General features: G+C 57.6%; 1 protein-coding gene across 11 annotated transcripts in view; it reads right to left on the bottom strand.

Moving 5' to 3' along the window:
• The window catches only part of TMEM94 (transmembrane protein 94), a 33,380-nt gene that overhangs the window by 1,351 nt on the left and 15,657 nt on the right, over positions 1-16,372 (bottom strand). For 3 of the 11 annotated variants that reach the window (XM_046674852.1, XM_046674842.1, XM_046674849.1), the window contains 29 exons: positions 12,833-12,952; positions 12,345-12,472; positions 11,868-12,004; positions 10,164-10,366; positions 9,653-9,804; positions 9,201-9,303; positions 8,905-8,991; positions 8,515-8,631; positions 8,096-8,152; positions 7,710-7,814; positions 7,433-7,597; positions 6,981-7,190; positions 6,154-6,469; positions 5,669-5,842; positions 5,187-5,289; positions 4,848-5,065; positions 3,931-4,112; positions 3,704-3,842; positions 3,330-3,445; positions 3,104-3,203; positions 2,658-2,766; positions 2,236-2,425; positions 1,931-2,008; positions 1,546-1,631; positions 1,203-1,284; positions 751-899; positions 567-661; positions 367-460; positions 10-180 (listed from right to left, as the gene is read on the bottom strand). In XM_046674852.1, coding sequence (XP_046530808.1) covers positions 10-180; positions 367-460; positions 567-661; positions 751-899; positions 1,203-1,284; positions 1,546-1,631; positions 1,931-2,008; positions 2,236-2,425; positions 2,658-2,766; positions 3,104-3,203; positions 3,330-3,445; positions 3,704-3,842; positions 3,931-4,112; positions 4,848-5,065; positions 5,187-5,289; positions 5,669-5,842; positions 6,154-6,469; positions 6,981-7,190; positions 7,433-7,597; positions 7,710-7,814; positions 8,096-8,152; positions 8,515-8,631; positions 8,905-8,991; positions 9,201-9,303; positions 9,653-9,804; positions 10,164-10,366; positions 11,868-12,004; positions 12,345-12,472; positions 12,833-12,952 — 3,986 coding nt within the window. Of the gene's footprint in view, positions 1-9; positions 181-366; positions 461-566; positions 662-750; positions 900-1,202; positions 1,285-1,545; positions 1,632-1,930; positions 2,095-2,235; positions 2,426-2,657; positions 2,767-3,103; positions 3,204-3,329; positions 3,446-3,703; positions 3,843-3,930; positions 4,113-4,847; positions 5,066-5,186; positions 5,290-5,668; positions 5,843-6,153; positions 6,470-6,980; positions 7,191-7,432; positions 7,598-7,709; positions 7,815-8,095; positions 8,153-8,514; positions 8,632-8,904; positions 8,992-9,200; positions 9,304-9,652; positions 9,805-10,163; positions 10,367-11,867; positions 12,005-12,344; positions 12,473-12,832; positions 12,953-16,372 lie in introns of those variants that run through there. The other 8 variants (XM_046674845.1, XM_046674850.1, XM_046674843.1 and 5 more) reach the window with 7 other exon arrangements.

Here is a 16,372-nt window from a genome sequence, read left to right as displayed (position 1 = left end):
GTGGCTTACCGAATTTCATGCAGTTTTACGATCTCATTGGTGACCACCACAAGGACCAGGGAGAGGCAGCCTAAGAGCCAAGTCAGCAGAGGCACATCCTCCAGGCCAAAGTGGATGCGGCTATCCCTGTGCGTCCATAGCTGCAGGTCCACCGCCGTCTGGACCACCTGCCCCAGCAGCCTTAAGAGAAGGTGGCAGCCTGGGTCAACCTGGGTCTTCTTGCTTCCTTCTCTGCTTTTCTCAGTACAAGTAGCTCAAGGAAGGCACCATTCAACCTCTGGCCCTAATCCCACCCTCAAATCAGCTCTGCTGAAGCCCGCTCCTGCTCTTCTCCCTCCTCCCGCCCTCCATCCAAGCAATACTCACACCACGGGCACTGTCACAGCCCACCAGAGATTCGTCAAGGGGCTCTTTCTCCACAGGGGCTTGGTGCGATGCACATGGGTGATAGAAATGAAGACTGGAGAAAATGGGGTCAGTGGGGGATGTCAGACTTCCCACAGCCTTGGGTCTCACCCCTTGGTACCCCCACCAGCTGCCATTGGACCCTCCCCGGACCCCCTCACCGGTGTGCAGGACAGTCAGGGCAGCGGCGAGTTTCTGAGCTGTCAGCAGCCCATTGGCAAAGTCATCAAACCAGGCTGGAGCTGTGTCGGCACGGCTGCCAAAGCAACGTGTGGGCTCAGCCCCCTCTGGGCCCGGGGAAGTGGACTGGGGGGTGTTGGGGGAGCCCCAGGGGACGGGACCCACCTGGGCAGCATGATGGAGGAGCAGTTGGTAAGGTTGCGGACCCGGGAGCTGTCACAGAAGCTCTGCAGTGTGAAGCCAAAGCAGATAAGGCACGAGCTGATGGTGAGGCTGAACTTGAGCAAGAAGCAGAGCAGGAAGTAATGCTGGGTCTGCGGGAAGAAGGGAGGCCCATCACTCCCATGGCAGCAGCCTCTCTGGCATCCAGCCGACTTTTTCATGGATTCAACAGGCTCTTCAGTAAATGGGCAGGCCCCAGGGGATAGGAGCAGGGAGTGCCTGCCCCAGCAAGGGTCTTTCCCAGCTCTGTACCACCATGACCATGTCCCCTTTGGTCTGGGGAAAATTTTGATGGAAAAACCCCATCCTGATCGCTCTCTCTCCGAAAGCTCAGCCCCCTCCACACTCACATTCCTCAGGAAAGGCCCAGACTCACGGGGCTCCACGCTGCTTACCTTCTTAGGAATGGACTGAAGATTTTTCCCTGTTGCCATAGACATGATGGAGCTATGCGGGGGCTTCCCCAGCAGAGAGATGCTGAAAAGCAGAGACTGGGTAAAGGATGGTGACTGTGACCCTCTGTCCCCCAGTTCCCATGTGGGAAGCCTTTGGGAGTCTTGGGAATAAGGTCAGGTCTGGTAGGGAGATGAGATGAGAAAAGGGGGAGAGTCCCCCTGAGGCCTCCTGTGCCGAGGAGGTAAGCACTGAGCAGGGCTCCCAGAACCTGGACCCTCAGAGATGCTCAGTGACATCCCAACCCCACCTGCCTGGGCACAAAGGGGCCGCTCAGGCTCTTACCTGAGCAGAGGGTAGCAAAAGCAGGACAGCCACAGGATGTCAGTGGTACTCAGGAGTGGTGGCAGCTGGACTAGGCAAGAGAGGAACTAGGCCAGGAGAACCCAGGAAGCACAATTAGATTCTAGCAAATTCTAAGATGCGGGGAGCACCAGAGTGGCCTTGCCCGGGCCAGACAGACACTCATGTTCTGGCTGAGAGGAGCTGGGGCAGGAAGGGACACTATCCTGCCGATGGGGTCATCTCCAAAAGCCCAGGGGTTCCACAGAGGCTCTGGGGGCCCCCTCAGCTGTACTGCTTCCTCCCAGCTTCCCGCCTCAGACTCTACTGGCCGTTGAGTGCAGGAGTGGGCGGGGAGGCCCGCTGGCCACAGCTGGCCCCACCTCACCTGGATGACCACAAGAGTCAACTGGCATTGCAGCAGGAAGAGGAAGCACTTGCGAATGCCATAGGTGGCGTGCCGAGCCTAGGGACCAGGAGGGACAGATTGTGGCTTCTCTCAGGCCCTGCAGCTGACAAGCTTCAGCCCAGAGCCAGATGCCCCAGATGCTCCTGCTAGGAAGGGGAGGAGGTAAACTAAACTGGCTGGGAGGGCTCCACTTGAAAGTGAACCAGTCCTTGGGAACCCAGATGGATCCTGGGTCACACTCCCCACCCCAGGTAGGCCCTGCACCCCTCCCCATGAGTCCGAACCTGCTCGATGAGCCGGATGATGCTGATGGTCTCCTCTTGGCGAAAGGTCAGAGAGCAGGGCAGGCTGTTGAGCTGTCCCGAGAGGTGCAGGGGAGAAAGGCCGTCCGAGGCCTGGGCCATGCTGGTGCTTGTGGCGTAGCCAAAGGTCTCCCAGGAGCAGCGGGACGGGTACAGGGGGTCCAGGGCAATGCTGCTCAGCGTAGGGGGAGAGCATACCCATCAGCAGCACTCCACAAAGACCCTATCTCCCCTGGGACTGAGCAAGCACCTGCTCCCTTTTCTCCCCACCATGCCCAGGTAGGTCCCTTTGTCCTAATAAGGGCAAGATCAGTCACAGAATATGCCCCCAACCCCAGGCAAGCCTGAGTCTGAAGTCTCCAGGAGGAAGAGGCCAGCCCCCAGCTCTAGGGTGTCGCCCTGACCTGATGTCACTCTGGAGGAAAAGGCAGCTGTTCCGCAGGTTGGCAGAGCTACCCAGGCAGCAGGTCACCTCCCCGTACTCCTGCATGATCTTGATCATCTCGCACATGGCTGAGGGGGCAAAGTCAGGGGACACAAGAATCAGGCAGGCAGAGCCCCATGTGGGGTGCCGGGCAGAGAAACAGAGGACAAGAGAACAGGAGACAAGGACAAGCAGGCCCCTCTTTAGGACCATCCTACCCTCAGTATCGTGAAGCTTGTATGACTATTGTCACTTCTGACTCCCTAGAATGGGCACACTGATGGCACCAGCCCACTGGATTCCCCAGCTCATCCTAGCCCAGGCTCCTCTGCTCCCTGCATAGGAAACCAACATCCCCTCCAGAGCCTAGGCAGTGCTCAGCAAAAGGGGCCAGGCTGTCTGAGTAACCATGGTCACAGTACTCACTCTCGGGGGTACAGTCAGTGAAGAGAGGCACAAGCAAGGGCACATTGTCAATGTTCTGCAGGTGGGGCCGCACCTGGTGGATGCCCCGGGGCAGCTTGGCCTGGAGATAGTAGAGATGCGAGGGCCTCAGGGTTGGGGAGAAAGGTCCCTCCACCCTCCCTTCTCTGCCCTGGACCAGCCATGTGCCACTTCCAGAAGTGTGGGGGCACAGGCCCTCCCATCGTACCCGGTTGCAGTCCTCCAGGAAGCTGGGGAGGTCACTGTCCGTAGGCTGGAAGCTAATGAGGTCTGAGTGACCTTCCTCTTCCATCAGGAGGAGCCCTTCTGCATCATCTCGGGAAACTGTTGGGATGAAAGCCTGTCCCTCACCTTGGGGCCAGCCTTCTGGGGGCCTTTCCTTGCCCTGCTGATGGCACAGAATTTCCTGCCTCCAGGTCTCTCCTCCTCCCCTGTTGACTACCATTACTGCAGGGAGATGAGAACTATTTTCCAAGGGAATGCTCCTTCAGGAGGGATCCACGGAGGCTCTTTCTAGCTGCGGTCCAAGCAGGGGGAACCTCCCAAGCCCACCTTGTCCCCACCACAAACTTTTGCCCTCACCCTGATTCAGGTCATCATGCAGGGAGCCAGCATGGCTGGGGCTGGATGGGGGGATCTCAGAGCCAGGCATGTCACCATTCGGTGTGAGGGAGATGTGGCAGTTCCAGCCCGTCTCCAGGCCCATCTTTTCTGCAAACACCTGCAAAAGGCAGATGGCAATGAACAGATGGGCCCAAAAGCCCACAGGGAGAAAGTCAGTGGTGGCAGAGGGAGATGGCTCCCCCTACCTTGCTTTTGAGCTCATCCTCCAAAGAGAAGTAGACGAAGCGGATGCAGGCATTGACCAGCCCGTCAATGAGGCGCACGATGTCCAGCCGGGCCTGGTACTGGGAGGACACCATGCCCATGAAGATCTGGCCGCTCAGGGCCTGCATGCAGTCTTCCTTCTCCAGCACCTCCCCGATCCCTTCTTCAGGTGGGCACAAGGCACAAAGCCCGGCCAGCGCACGGCCCAGTCAGGACACCCAGGAACCAGCGATTCCAGGAGGCAGCCCAGGGCCACACACACAGATGCCACACCCAAATCAATAAGCATGCAGGCCCCATGGGACCACACACACAGCCACGCGTGCACACACAGCCAAGACACGTAAAGGAGCCAACAAACACAGGAGAAAAGACAATGAAAGGTACTCATCAGTCAGGTGATGATCCTATGGAGTAACAACAGAGCCCAGCCCTGGTCCAGGGGTAAAGGGCTGGCCCTATCCTCAGCAATGGCTTCAATGGTCTCTTGGGTCATAAGAGCCCAGAAGTCTGTGTGTTTGGCAGAGTGGGGCGGGGGGCGGGTGGGGGTGGGTAGAACTCTGGATCCCTCTGTTCCAGCAGGTCTGTGACCTGGCTTTCTGTCTGATTCAAAGAATGCTAATGTTCTCTCAATGCCATGCTTTATAGCTTTCAAAAAAGTGCTTTTCTATACATTATCCCACTGGAGAGTCACAATAAACATGTGAGGAGGGCAGACTAAGAACCTAGTTCTACACGAGAAAACTAAGGGACTCGCCTCTCTCACCAGATAGTGAGTACCACTGTGGTGTTCCAGGTCCTGTGTTGTGCCCACTGTCCCCTCTGCTACAACTGATCCCATGGCCCTCCAGAAGCCCTCCCCGCTCCTGGCCCCCACTGGGACGGACGCACATGGTACCATCAGAGCTCCAGCTGTTGCGGCGGGTGCTCAGCTTGATGGGGACGGTGCTGGGCAGCTCGCACATGGTGAAGATGCTGCTCTGGCCAGGCGCCTGCACCAGCTCGATGCACTTGCCATTGAGCTGAGAGGAGAGGGCGCAGCTCATGGGCTTGTAGGCGAAGGCAGAGCAGTAACCAGACAGGCAGGCTCGCTGGTAGAAATCTAGCACTTTCTTCCTGCCAGGGAAGCAGGGCAGAAGTGAGGCAAGTGGTCCTGGTATGCCCCATGCCTGTGAGCCAGGCAGGCAGATGGCCAGAGCTGACTGCTCTTGCCACTGGCATGTGCTTCCTCACACACCTGTCGGAACCCGAAAGAGGGTAGATGTCAGCTCCATCCCAGAAGTCTGTGCAGGCCTCCAAGACCACGTCGGCTGTGCCGTGGGACAGCATCTGTTCTGTGCCTGAGGGGGTGGAGGGAGAGAAAGGCCAAATCATGAGCCCCCAAGTCACCCTTGTCCTCACTCTGACCTCAGGTAACATATGCCACCCTTGAGAAGGGTGCTAAGGAGCCCCTGAGGGGGTGGGAACTCCCCAGGCCTCAGGGAGCAAGCGGGTACGGAATGCCGCTGGGCTGGTAATGCTGGCAGTAAACCACATGTTCTTCAAACAGTCCTTCCCTCTGTGGCCACCACCATCCCAGCCCCCAAATCCAATCCCTCCCACATTTGAGGTCTTGGGAAGCCATCTAGTGCTCATCTGCCCAGTGCTCCCTAAAAAGAGCCACGCCCTGCCAAGCTCCTGGAAGGTTTGGCTTGCTGAGGGCCAAATATGGAGGCTCACTGGTGGTGGTGTCCTTGATGAAGAGGCTGATCATGTGGCTGAGGGGGGGGCGCCGCTTGGTGACACAGGAGAGCCTCCCCAGTGAGGTCTCCTTCACCATCTCAGCACTGGGGAGGCGGTAGAGTGCCAAGTGGTTCTCCTGCTTGAAGAGCTCCTTGGCCCCAGGAGTGAAGCCTGCAAGAGGAGGGACAGCAACTCAGGGACTCTGGGAGGGAGGAAGCCCCACCACTGCACCTCCATCCCTGGTGCGGAGAGAAACCCAGTCAGACCGGACTGGTTCCCTCCACCTTCCCGTGCTATCATCAGTTATCTTCCCAGATTAGGAAGCACTGTCAAACAGCAGTGCCTGGTTAAAGGGGACGACCACAAGCTAAAAGGGCTGACGGTGCTCTTGACAAATGCCGTGCCCGGCACTGGTCTGTTTGGAGTTGGGGGCCTGGTGTCTTCTAAGAGGCCAACAGCCAACCCTGCCAGCGGCCACATACCAATGAGGCGGGCGAGCTCGCAGAGGCCCCAGGGCACGTGCACGGGCAGCACGGCGCTGTGGCTCTCCTGCAGGGCAATGTTGCACAGGTGGTCCGAGAACCGGCACAGCCGCTCCGTGACACTGGCGTTGCACAGGTTCAGCAGCACGTTGAGGCCTAGGGGCTTGAGGGAGGTAAGGTGGAGCTGCCAGTTGGAGTCATCGAACTGGATGCAGGAGGGGTTCTGCTGGTCCTGCGACAGGCTAAGCATCTCCAAGTGGTAGTCGCACACAAAGTCCTCTGCTTCGTAGGGCTCGCCCTCCAGCCCAGGCTGGGTCTGAGGGAAACACGGGGCGGCAAGGGGCGCCTCAGACTGGGATGGGTGAGGGGGGTGGTCCCTGAGTGCTCATCAACCCATCTCTCCCCAAAATCCTCTTCCTGTCCTTCCTGGGCTCCTGTCTGCTTCTGGTATCAACGCCCAATGAGACTGGCAATACCTAAGAAGAGGGATGACCAGACTAAAGAGGAAACAGTGAAGGTAGCCAGGGGAAAATATTTTAGAGGGAGCCACTGGCTGCCTGTCTTCAGAAGGTCGTGACTAGGAAGAAGGGCCTTGCCCCAATCAACTACCATCAGTGAGACCCAGAAAGGTGGAAGAGCCTACTTCATGGAAGAGCCCTGGGCAAGGTCTCAGGAGGTGGTCCTGCCTGGCCAAGCCTGAAGGCCCGAGAACAGCCGTGACATCTGTGCTTTCGGCTTCATCCATCCAGGCTGGGCTGCACCCCTTCGGCAGGGGAGGCAAAGACACCCTGTGGCTGACTGAGGTGGCAGCTCCCCTCTCCTCTCACCTTGCTGGGCTCTTCTTCACCACCCTCTGTGTCCCTGCTGAAGCTCACATTGGAGCCGGACAGGTGCTTGCTGCGGCCGTGTGCTTTGTGGTGGGAATAGGATTCAGGGGGCTTGGGACCATCGCCAGGCCAGTCGCCACGCTCCTGCTCATTGGAAAGGTGCAGGGTAGTGTTCAGGGAGCCAGCCAGGAGGGCATCTCGTTCATGGGGCTGAGGAGAACAAGGAGCCAGGCCTCGGACCAGGGTCCCGACAGCTGCCATGGACCAGGAAGGCAGGGCAGTTATGTCCCCTCACTGCCTTGTCGGGTGGCTCCGCCTGAACTGCTCAGGCAGATCCTAATGGTGCCTGAGCCCTCCTTCTCCTCCTAGCCCCACCCTCCCTGAGGCCATGGGCCAGGCACCAAGGGCCAAACGGCCAGGCCCACAGCTGGGCCCCCAGCAGCCAGCCATACCTCCTCCTCTACCTCGGGGTGGCAGAAGGAGCGGGTGGAGAGGTCATCCGTTAGGTCCTCATGGCTGCTGTGTGGGGGCTCCACCTTCCCGCTGAAGAACAGCACTGTCTCTGGGCTGGGGTTTGGCCAAGACAGGATCCCCTGTTTGTCCACACAGCACAGGACCTGCAGGGAGAGATGGGGATGAGGAAGGGGGTTTGGCATTCCCCAAACTGCCCAGGGGCCACTTAAATGGCAGACGGCCACCAAGACACCCTCCCGCAGGGCCCGCCCTCACCGTGACAGAGCCCAAGCTGTGCAGCAGGCTGGAGCTGTGGCTCAGCGTGGGCGACGTCCCCTGGATCACCCTCAGGAAGTGGCCCCAAACGCAGCGTAGCATTTCCTGGTGGGAGACAGAAAGTCTGTGAGGCCATCTGGGGCTCAGCTGCATTTCCCTAGAGATGGCTTCTGGGGCCAAAAGAGGGAACAGTCCAGGGGGTGCCAGGAAGTTGGGGTAGAGAGGCATTTGTCCATGTGAGACGGGCGGACTGGGGGCTCCAAGAGCCTGGACGGAGGCTTGAAGGCCATAAAGTAGGGGAGTCCCAGGGTTCCAGAAGGGGCCTGAGGGAGCCCAGGTTGGTGGCTACAGGGGCCCAGGGCGGAATCCATCCCTGGTGAGTGTACCTGAGAGGAGACAGCTTCTGTATAGCTGCTGAGAGTATCCTCTGAGAACTTGGCCAGCTGCACGGAGAAGAGGGTGTGAGCCTCAGGGAGGAAAATGCCACCTCACACAGGCCTCTCAGGGGTGGGGGGGCCCACACTGAAAAGGCTCCCAGCACCTTTGGTAAAGGACACCAGCCAGTCCCCACATCTCCCATCTGCTGAGAGCCAGGATGGATGCTCACCCACCCCCAGGCCTGGCCTGGAGGCTCTTCTGGATGGAGAGGGGAAAGCCCCTAGAGAGCTGCCCAGGGCCTGCCAAAGCACTGGGCCCACGGCGGGGCTGGTCCTCTGCCCCTGGATGCTGGGCATAGCTGACTCCCTCTTTTTGTCTGTTTTCTGTTCTTTCTGAACTGTTCCCCGGATGCCTTGGAACAACCTACCAGGGAACTGGGGGAGGCCTTGCTCATCTGGGCCAGGACACGGGCTTCTCCACAGGCGGATGCCAGAACCCAGAGGACTGGAAAGAGCAGGGGGAGGATGGGCAGGACGCCATTCACCTGGGAAAGAGTGAACCACACTGACGGCTCCTGAAGAGCTGCTGGCCCAGAGAGAGGGAGGCAAGGGGGGAAGGAGGGAGGGAGGGAGGAAGGAAGGGCTTCCCCAGCCCGGGGCCATTCCCTGAGTAGAAAGGGACAGTTGTTTTTCGGGGACAGGAAGGGAAAGAAGGGAAGCAGGCCTCCTTAAGCCGAAACTTGAGGGAGCCCTGGGCAGTCAGGGCACTATGAGGGGAGCCAGCCTGAAGAGAGAGAAAAGCACGAGAGAGGAGTTACCTGTAGCTGGAGGAGGGTGTACTGCCAGGACGTGACACCAGGGGCGTCCAACATGAAGCGCAGGGCATTGGTGATGAGGAAGCTGGCCTGTTGGGAACAGGAGAGGTGCAGCCTTAACCCCCCTCCCCAGAGAGGGACTCGGGCTCTAAGGCTCCCCATCCTCTGCCCACTCACACCCCCCGGCACTGGTCGGCTCACTCTGGGACCCCCTCTTCATTCACAGGCTCACCTGAGTCTGGCCCTGAGACTCCCCCATTTCCTGGCCCTCTCCCTGCCCCGTGCCCTGCCTTACTCACCAGGACCACAGGCACGGCATAGTGCAGCATCACTGACTGCACGGAGAACCTCTCATTGTCCAGAGCAGTGACTGGGCGGGACAGGGCCATGTCCAGGCACCATCTGCAGAAAGAAGTGACCCTATATTCATGGGAGAGCCCAGAAACCCACACCTTCCCTGAGCATCACAGGGACCTGTAATTCCCTCCTGGTCTCTGGCCCTGGCCAAGTAGCCCCCTAGGAGAGTGGCCTGTGGCAGCCTCCAGAGCTGTCCCCTCTGAGTTCAGACTGGCAGGGGGGCAATCACCCAGTCTAAGAATTCTCACAAGATGCTAAAGAGAAGAACCTACAGAGATGCCTGCCCTAAGGGGGCCCCAGTATGAAAAAGGCCCCTTCCTTGGCACCCCAGCCCTTGCTCAATGGGGAAGAGGAGAAGTGGAGGGACAGGAGGAAGGCAGGGCAGCACCCCTACCTGATGTTGTCAATCACAGGGGTCTCAAGGACGCGGAAGAGCCGGTGCTGCTGGGGGTTCTGTGGCCCTTTCTTCACTTCTCCTCGGGGAGAGGGGGGTGGAGAGAAAGGGGGAAACAGGTCTCCCGGCTCCAAGACGATGTGCTCATCATCCTGCCAGTGACCAAGGGGAGGAGGGCGGGGGCAGTTAAAGGCTTCTATCGGAAGCCACTCTTCCTTGACAATTGCAGCTAAGTGGAGACATCTCATGGGATTGGGGACCATCAGTTAGTGAAGAGTCAGTTGGGGTGGGGCCTGTGGGACCGGATTCCCAGTAGCTTGAGGATCAGAGAAAAGAAAGAACAGGACAAGGAGGACAAAGACATTCCAGCTCTTCTCCATTCTCCTAGAGGCCTTGCCAAGAAGCCTATGAGCTGGCCAGAAAGCTTCAGGATGAAGCCCTGGGACCCTCCCACCATTGCCTGTGAATGCTCCCACAGCATTTCCAGGGAAGGAGAAAAGCCTCCAGCTACCTTGATCCCCCTCAGAGAGGCGAATGATTCCTGGCCGGGCCTCAGAGCTATGATGTCTCCTTCTACCAACAGGCTAACTGGCAGGTTGACCAGATGTCCATCTCTGTAGGCCCAGTGCAGGGACCAGGATGGTGCAAAGGGCATGTGGAGGTCGGGGTACATGGCATCTGGCCACTTGATCTCCTTGCCATCCCTGAGGGCATCTGACGAGAACGGAAAGAGGGAAACAGCCTCACCCATGGCTCTGCACACCAGCCAGACCCAGCAGGCACATATGGAACCGTGTCTGCTCTTCTTCCTTTCCCAGAAGGCCTGCATCAACCCATGCCATTCATTCTAAAGCTCCCCTCTTTCAAAGTCACCTCCCCTGTGAAGCCTTTCTCAACCAATCCAGCCCAGGCACTTCCATTTCCTCTGAACGCCGGAAGCTTTTATTCTCTGTATCCTCATTCCATTCAAATACTTCACAAATGTTGCTGAGGGGTGTGCTGAGCCCCGTGAGGGGTACAAAGGTCAAAGGTGAAGACTTCACAGTTACAGCCCTCGAGGAGCCACAACCAAAAGGGGAGATGAGACATGTGGGCAGATAACTCCAAACAAGGCAAACATATGCTAAGAGTGTGAGGAAAGATCCCAGTCCCACAGGAGCAGAGAAGAGCTGCGGTCATCAGAGACGGCTTTGTGGAAAAGGGAGCATCTAAGATGGGTCCTGAAGAATGGGTGAGATTTTGTCAGTAGGAGATGAGCAAGGGAGAAGCACGCCAAAGGGACAGCAGGACAAAGACACAGAGGCAGAGAAGTCTACAGTGGGTTTAGGAGTGGTAAGTAGTTTTAACCTGAGGATGACTAGCAAGAGAAGAGGCTGGAGAGCATGGTGGGAGCCTGTGCCAGAGGTTCTGGAAGCCACGTGGGATGCCTTTGATAAGCAAGTGGGAGGCGCTCACGGTTCCTGAGCAAGAGACTAAGGTCCGGAGAGCAGGGCCCATCTTTCTTGGGCACCCTTGTACTCCCAGTGCCTGGCGCGTGGCTGCAGTTAATTAATCATTTCAGAAGGAACCAACACATTCTCACTTAGCATTTAAACCTCCACTCCCCAGCACTGTCAGAGAAAGGTCTCTCGAGAGTAGGAGTGCTTCTCTTACAAGACCACGTGTCTCTGGAAAGCAGGAACCATTGTCTCACTAGCTGAATGGAAGCACAAGCAGAAATCTGACCAAGCAATCCTATTCTTTAGGAACTGGGCTGCCCCATCTTGGGAACCCGGCTCCCTATCCCCAACTCTGATTCTTGCAGGATTTCAAACTTCTCTGGTCCACCGTCACACCTCCCATGGCCCAGTATCACCAGACAAGACAGCCTTGGGAGAGAAACTTTCAACTGTCCTCCTGCCAGGAGAGAAGGTCTTCTCTGTTAGTCTCCCAACTAGCAGGAGTAAGCTGCAAGTCTACTGTGCCGCCATTAGCCTTCCTGCCCGCCCAGGCCACTTCCTGAGTACCCACAACTGTCCCATGGGCTCTCACTGCCCTGCTCTAAAGAGGGCAGTGTATCCTTCTACCTCTCTTGATGACAACAGCCACAGAATGCTGGCCAAAGCCAACGCCGGTATGCTGGGGCTCCGGGCTGTGACCCAGGAGGGAGCTCTTAGGGCTCTGACACATCACAGGGCATCAGTTCCCACCCAACATGTCTGACCCTTGGCCTCACCTTGGATTTGGTCAATGATCCCTCGGAGCCTCCGCTCTACTTCCCGACGCTTCAGCCGATCTTGCCGCCCAATGAGAACAAGGTTGAGAAGCAGCAAGAGGAACAGCGCTGAGGCATTCACCAGCTCCACCCTGTGGCTGGTGGGAAGAGGCGAAAGGTACGAGCAGGCAGTGAGAGGTTCTCAGACCCAGCCAACCCCGGGCCCTAGATCCCCCTCACTCCACCCCACCCACCCCACCTACCCCTGCCCAGTCCCTTCTGAAAAGAGTGTCTCATTCTGGTTCTGACACCAGCCAGCCAAGGGGCTGAGGATTTCTAAACAACGCAGGTGCCATCTGTGGGGGCAGCAGCCCCTCTCCCCTGGGATGTCCCAGGTGACGGCAGAAACACTCTGCTGAGGCAGGAGAGGGATAGGCCCAGGCCCCATGGTGTCAGAGGTCGGGAGGAAGCCTCTCCCCAGGGCTGCTGCCCGTGTACCTGCCAGCCGGCTGGCTCCCATAGCAGCCCAGCAGCAGCAGCACAGCCAGCAGCATGAGCGAGGCGCCCGGCCAGTGGAAACAGGAGCAGCGGTTACTGTGGTGCAGGAAGCTGCTCCTCCACAGCTCCTGAGGAGGGACAGGAGGCGGGGAGTGAGAGGTCCGGGGACAAGGAGGTAGGAAGGAGCTGAGGTTCTCCATCCTGCTAGAATCTGGCCGCCTTCCCCCTACAGCCACCCGACCCAGCCCCTGTGGCTGCCTTTGTCTTCTCGCTTTGATCTCAGCTGGGGTCCAGCCTGTTGGGCACCTGCATCAGAGGGGTCAAGACATCACTCTGAAAGGGAACTGAACTCCCTTCTGATTTTTAGTGATGCCTCTGTCAAGTCACATGGCCCACAGTGACAGGGCGAGTCACAGCCCATCCTCAGGGCCTCCCAAGCTTTTCTGCCATCCCAACCAGGCTCTGGCCTCCCCATGAAGAAGCTTCACCTTCCACGTGAGACATTTCTTCCGCTCTTTCAAGTGTCCTTCCAGCACCGCCTCCAGCTGCTCCTTCAGGATGCTGAGGGCCTTCCGGGTGGACAGGCCCAGGGCCAAGGGTGGCTCGCCCTGGAGGGAAGCAGGAGGCTCTCAGCATCTCCCTGGAGGCCTCAGGTCCCTGCCAAGATGGGGCTCTCCACTCTCATCTCACCAGGCCCTTCCTCCCTCCTCCTGAAGCCTCACCTTCTTTCCACCACTGGCCCTGGTCCCTCAGGGTGTTCAAGTACACAGTTCCTAATGTTCAAAGCCACGTTTAACACGAAAACCGATACAAACTTTCTGTACTCAGCGTTTTCTAACTCACCTTCACTCACCTCTCAACTCCCTGCCATCAGCCTCTCTCAGCCCCACTCAGAAAGTTCTCACCACTGACCTCCCAATTTACCTCACTGTTGCCAAGTTTTAGATTTCATGGGCCAGAAAATACTTTTTTTTTTTTTTTTAGATTTTTAATTTTTCCTTTTCCTCTCAAAGCCCCCCGGTACAAAGTTGCGTATTTTTAGTTGTGGGTCCTTCTAGTTGTGGCATGTGGGACGCCGCCTCAGCATGACCCAACAAGTGATGCCATGTCCGCGCCCAGGATTTGAACTGGTGAAACCCTGGGCTACCGAAGCAGAGCATGCAAACTTAACCAGTCGGTCACGGGGCTGGCCCCCAGAAAATACATATTTTTTGAAATGGTGAGAGGAGAACTAAGATACAGATGCTAGCTTTTCATTGTTCCTGGTAAAAACATTAAGAAAAACCCACCATCTTCTGTTACTACATTGCATAAAAGAAAGGATATTGTCACACCACAGCATCAGGAAGGACAAAATCTCAGAAAAAAGCTGCTCCCAGGAAAGGACCGTGCACTGACTACACCACGCTCTCATCTCACCAAGGATGGGTGGAACAAGGTATAGACGAGGCAGTCCCCAGGCAACACTGGGGACCACCCACAGACCTATGTGACCCCATGGCTGGGCCTCTCCTGGTTGAGACCCCCTGTTCCTGGGCTTCTCTCCTGTTTTCTCCTTCTTCGACTCTGTCCTTTCCCCTCTGTCTACCCTACAGTGCATCTTCCCACATCTTCTTAGTAACTTTATGTACATTTCCAGGGCAACCTCAGCCACAGTCATGGATTCACCCACCACCAATAAGCTTACAACTCCTAAATTTTACCTCCAACCTGACCAGTACCCCGAATTCTGGCCCATTTACTGAACTGCTTCACAGCTGTTTCATAGGTACCTGTGAGTCCATATGTCCAAAACTCCGAAATCGCCGCCTGGCCCTCCCTGCAATTCAGCCCCCCTCCTGCAGGTGCCACCTCACCCAGGCACCCAGGCACCCAGGCCAGAGCCGGAACACCCCAGACTAGAATATCTCTACCCTCCCGCCAGCGCCTCTCTCCTCCTGCCCCCTGTCCCTACCTTTTCCAAACCAGCTGCAACACCCCAGCCAGAGTGAGGGCTCAGCTGATCAGCTGGCCTCGTGTACCTTTAAAATCAAGCCCAGACTCCTGAGCATGATCTGCGATCTGCCAGCTTCTCCAGACTCCTTTCCTGCTACTCCTGCCCCATGCCATGCTCCTCCAGCCCATATGCAAATACCTTGACGTATTTTCCTGGCCAAGAACACACTCCCCACCCCCAGACAACTCTTACTTCTCCTTCAAGACTCAGCTCAAACGTCACCTGCTCTGGGAAATTTTCCCAAAACCTAGGGCTGCACTTATGGGGGGAGGTTTGTATTCTAACAGCACCCTGGGCAACCTGGCCCACAGTCTGCATTGTGGAGAACTGTCATCATAGATTGACTTGTCTGCTCTCCCACTAGACTGCCAATGCTGTGAAAACAGGTACTGAATTTTCCCATCTCCACACCCCTCCCACCATCCACTAAGACAGTGCCGGGCACACAGCAGCAGCTCAGTGAATCCTCGCTGAATGAATGAATGAATGTACACATTCATCACTGATCCCAATGATACCTTAATCAGGGGGTGTCAACCCAGGATCTGTAGCAGAAACACCTGGAGCTTTTAAAACTGTGGACGTCCAGGCCCCACCCCAGACCTACCGAGTCAAAACTTCTGGAGGTGAGGCCTATCCCAGGTTGAACCTAATGCACAGATCCCCAACTCAGGGGTCCTAAGAAAAAGAATGCCCTCAGGAAAGGCAGTGCCTGGGGGAGAAGTGAGTCTCCCAGGGGCCACCTGATGAGCACCAATGTGAGCTTCCACCAGGAAAAGTTCCTAAGCAAGAGGAGCGAAGCCCTAGACCTGGGCACCCAGAGAGGGACTCAGAGTTATCTACTGAGTCAGACCCCGGGCGGCTGAGCCAGTGACGCCTGGTTGCCTCGGCTCATTGTCCTCCCCCTTCCGCTCCTATCACCCATACATCTGCTTTGCCCAGGGTCCTGCCCTGGCTTTGCCCACTAATGTTCTGGATTTCCTCCTCCCCACCTGTCTCCATACCCACCCCTCCCCTTGGAAGCCTCTCCCCTCGCAGGACACACATCTCCACAACCAGAAGGGGTTGCTGGATGGGGGAGCATCCACGCTGTAGAGCTGGCGGTAGGTGGCACCTGAGTGGAGCCCCACGTTGGCCTCCTGCCAACTTCCTGGACCTGAGGGATGAGGACGGGCTCCAGAGCCGGCCTGGCCCAAGACTTCCCAGATCCCTTGCCTAAATCTCACCTAATCCCATCTCTCCATGGTGGCTTTGGGGGATTATGAAGATGAGAGCTGCTTCTTCCCAGAGGGGATAACTGGTTATTTCAGCTCGGAAAGAAAAGGCCCTCGGGGCAGGAGGCCCACACCCCAGCATGGGTGCGTACTGCACTCCAAAGCCCCCACCTCCCTTTGGCAGGGGTCCTGGGGCCTCCCTGAGAGGGCAGTCCAGGACAAGTGAGTGTCGGGTAAGGCTAAGGCCTCTACCTCTGCCTCCTTGCCTCCTGACATGGAAGGGGAAGCCTCCAGGAGGCCGAGAGCAGGAGAGAAAAGGAAAGGGGACCAGAGGGCTTCTCGTGTCCAAGGGGCGGCTCAGAGGGGTGATGCCTGTTCCTCCCGGCCCAGGGAAGACGAGACTTGGGAAGGCCCAGCCGCTGCCAACAGGGCTAGGGTGAGAAAGCAGGGCTTCCCGGGCCTCGCCTCCCCACTGGCCCTTTCTCGCTCAGGCTCAGCCCTCCCAAGCCCCCACTCCCTCCCTCTCTGCAGGAGGGATGTGAGAGTTCCCAGGAAGGACTTGCCTAGGCCAGGCCTCCAGAAATGATAAAGTGGGAGAACCTCCCAGAGGCAGGGAAGGGCTGGCCTGCAGAGGTGGAGAGGCAAGAGAAAGGAAGGGCCAGACAAATCCCAGTGGGTTGCAGGTCACCTGGGAAGCTGCCTGTTCTGCAATGAAGACCATGCTCAGGAAGGCAGGGCAAAGCTAACAGGAGCAGCCAGGGAGCCAGGAGGGCGTCCCTCCTCTGGCCAGGCCTTTAGACCCTGGACACACATCAGTT

This window comes from Equus quagga, chromosome 11 (genome assembly GCF_021613505.1).
Source record: "Equus quagga isolate Etosha38 chromosome 11, UCLA_HA_Equagga_1.0, whole genome shotgun sequence".
Taxonomy (NCBI): domain Eukaryota; kingdom Metazoa; phylum Chordata; class Mammalia; order Perissodactyla; family Equidae; genus Equus; species Equus quagga.
Note: the sequence above shows the minus strand (reverse complement) of the source record. Positions and strands in the feature narration are given on the sequence as shown.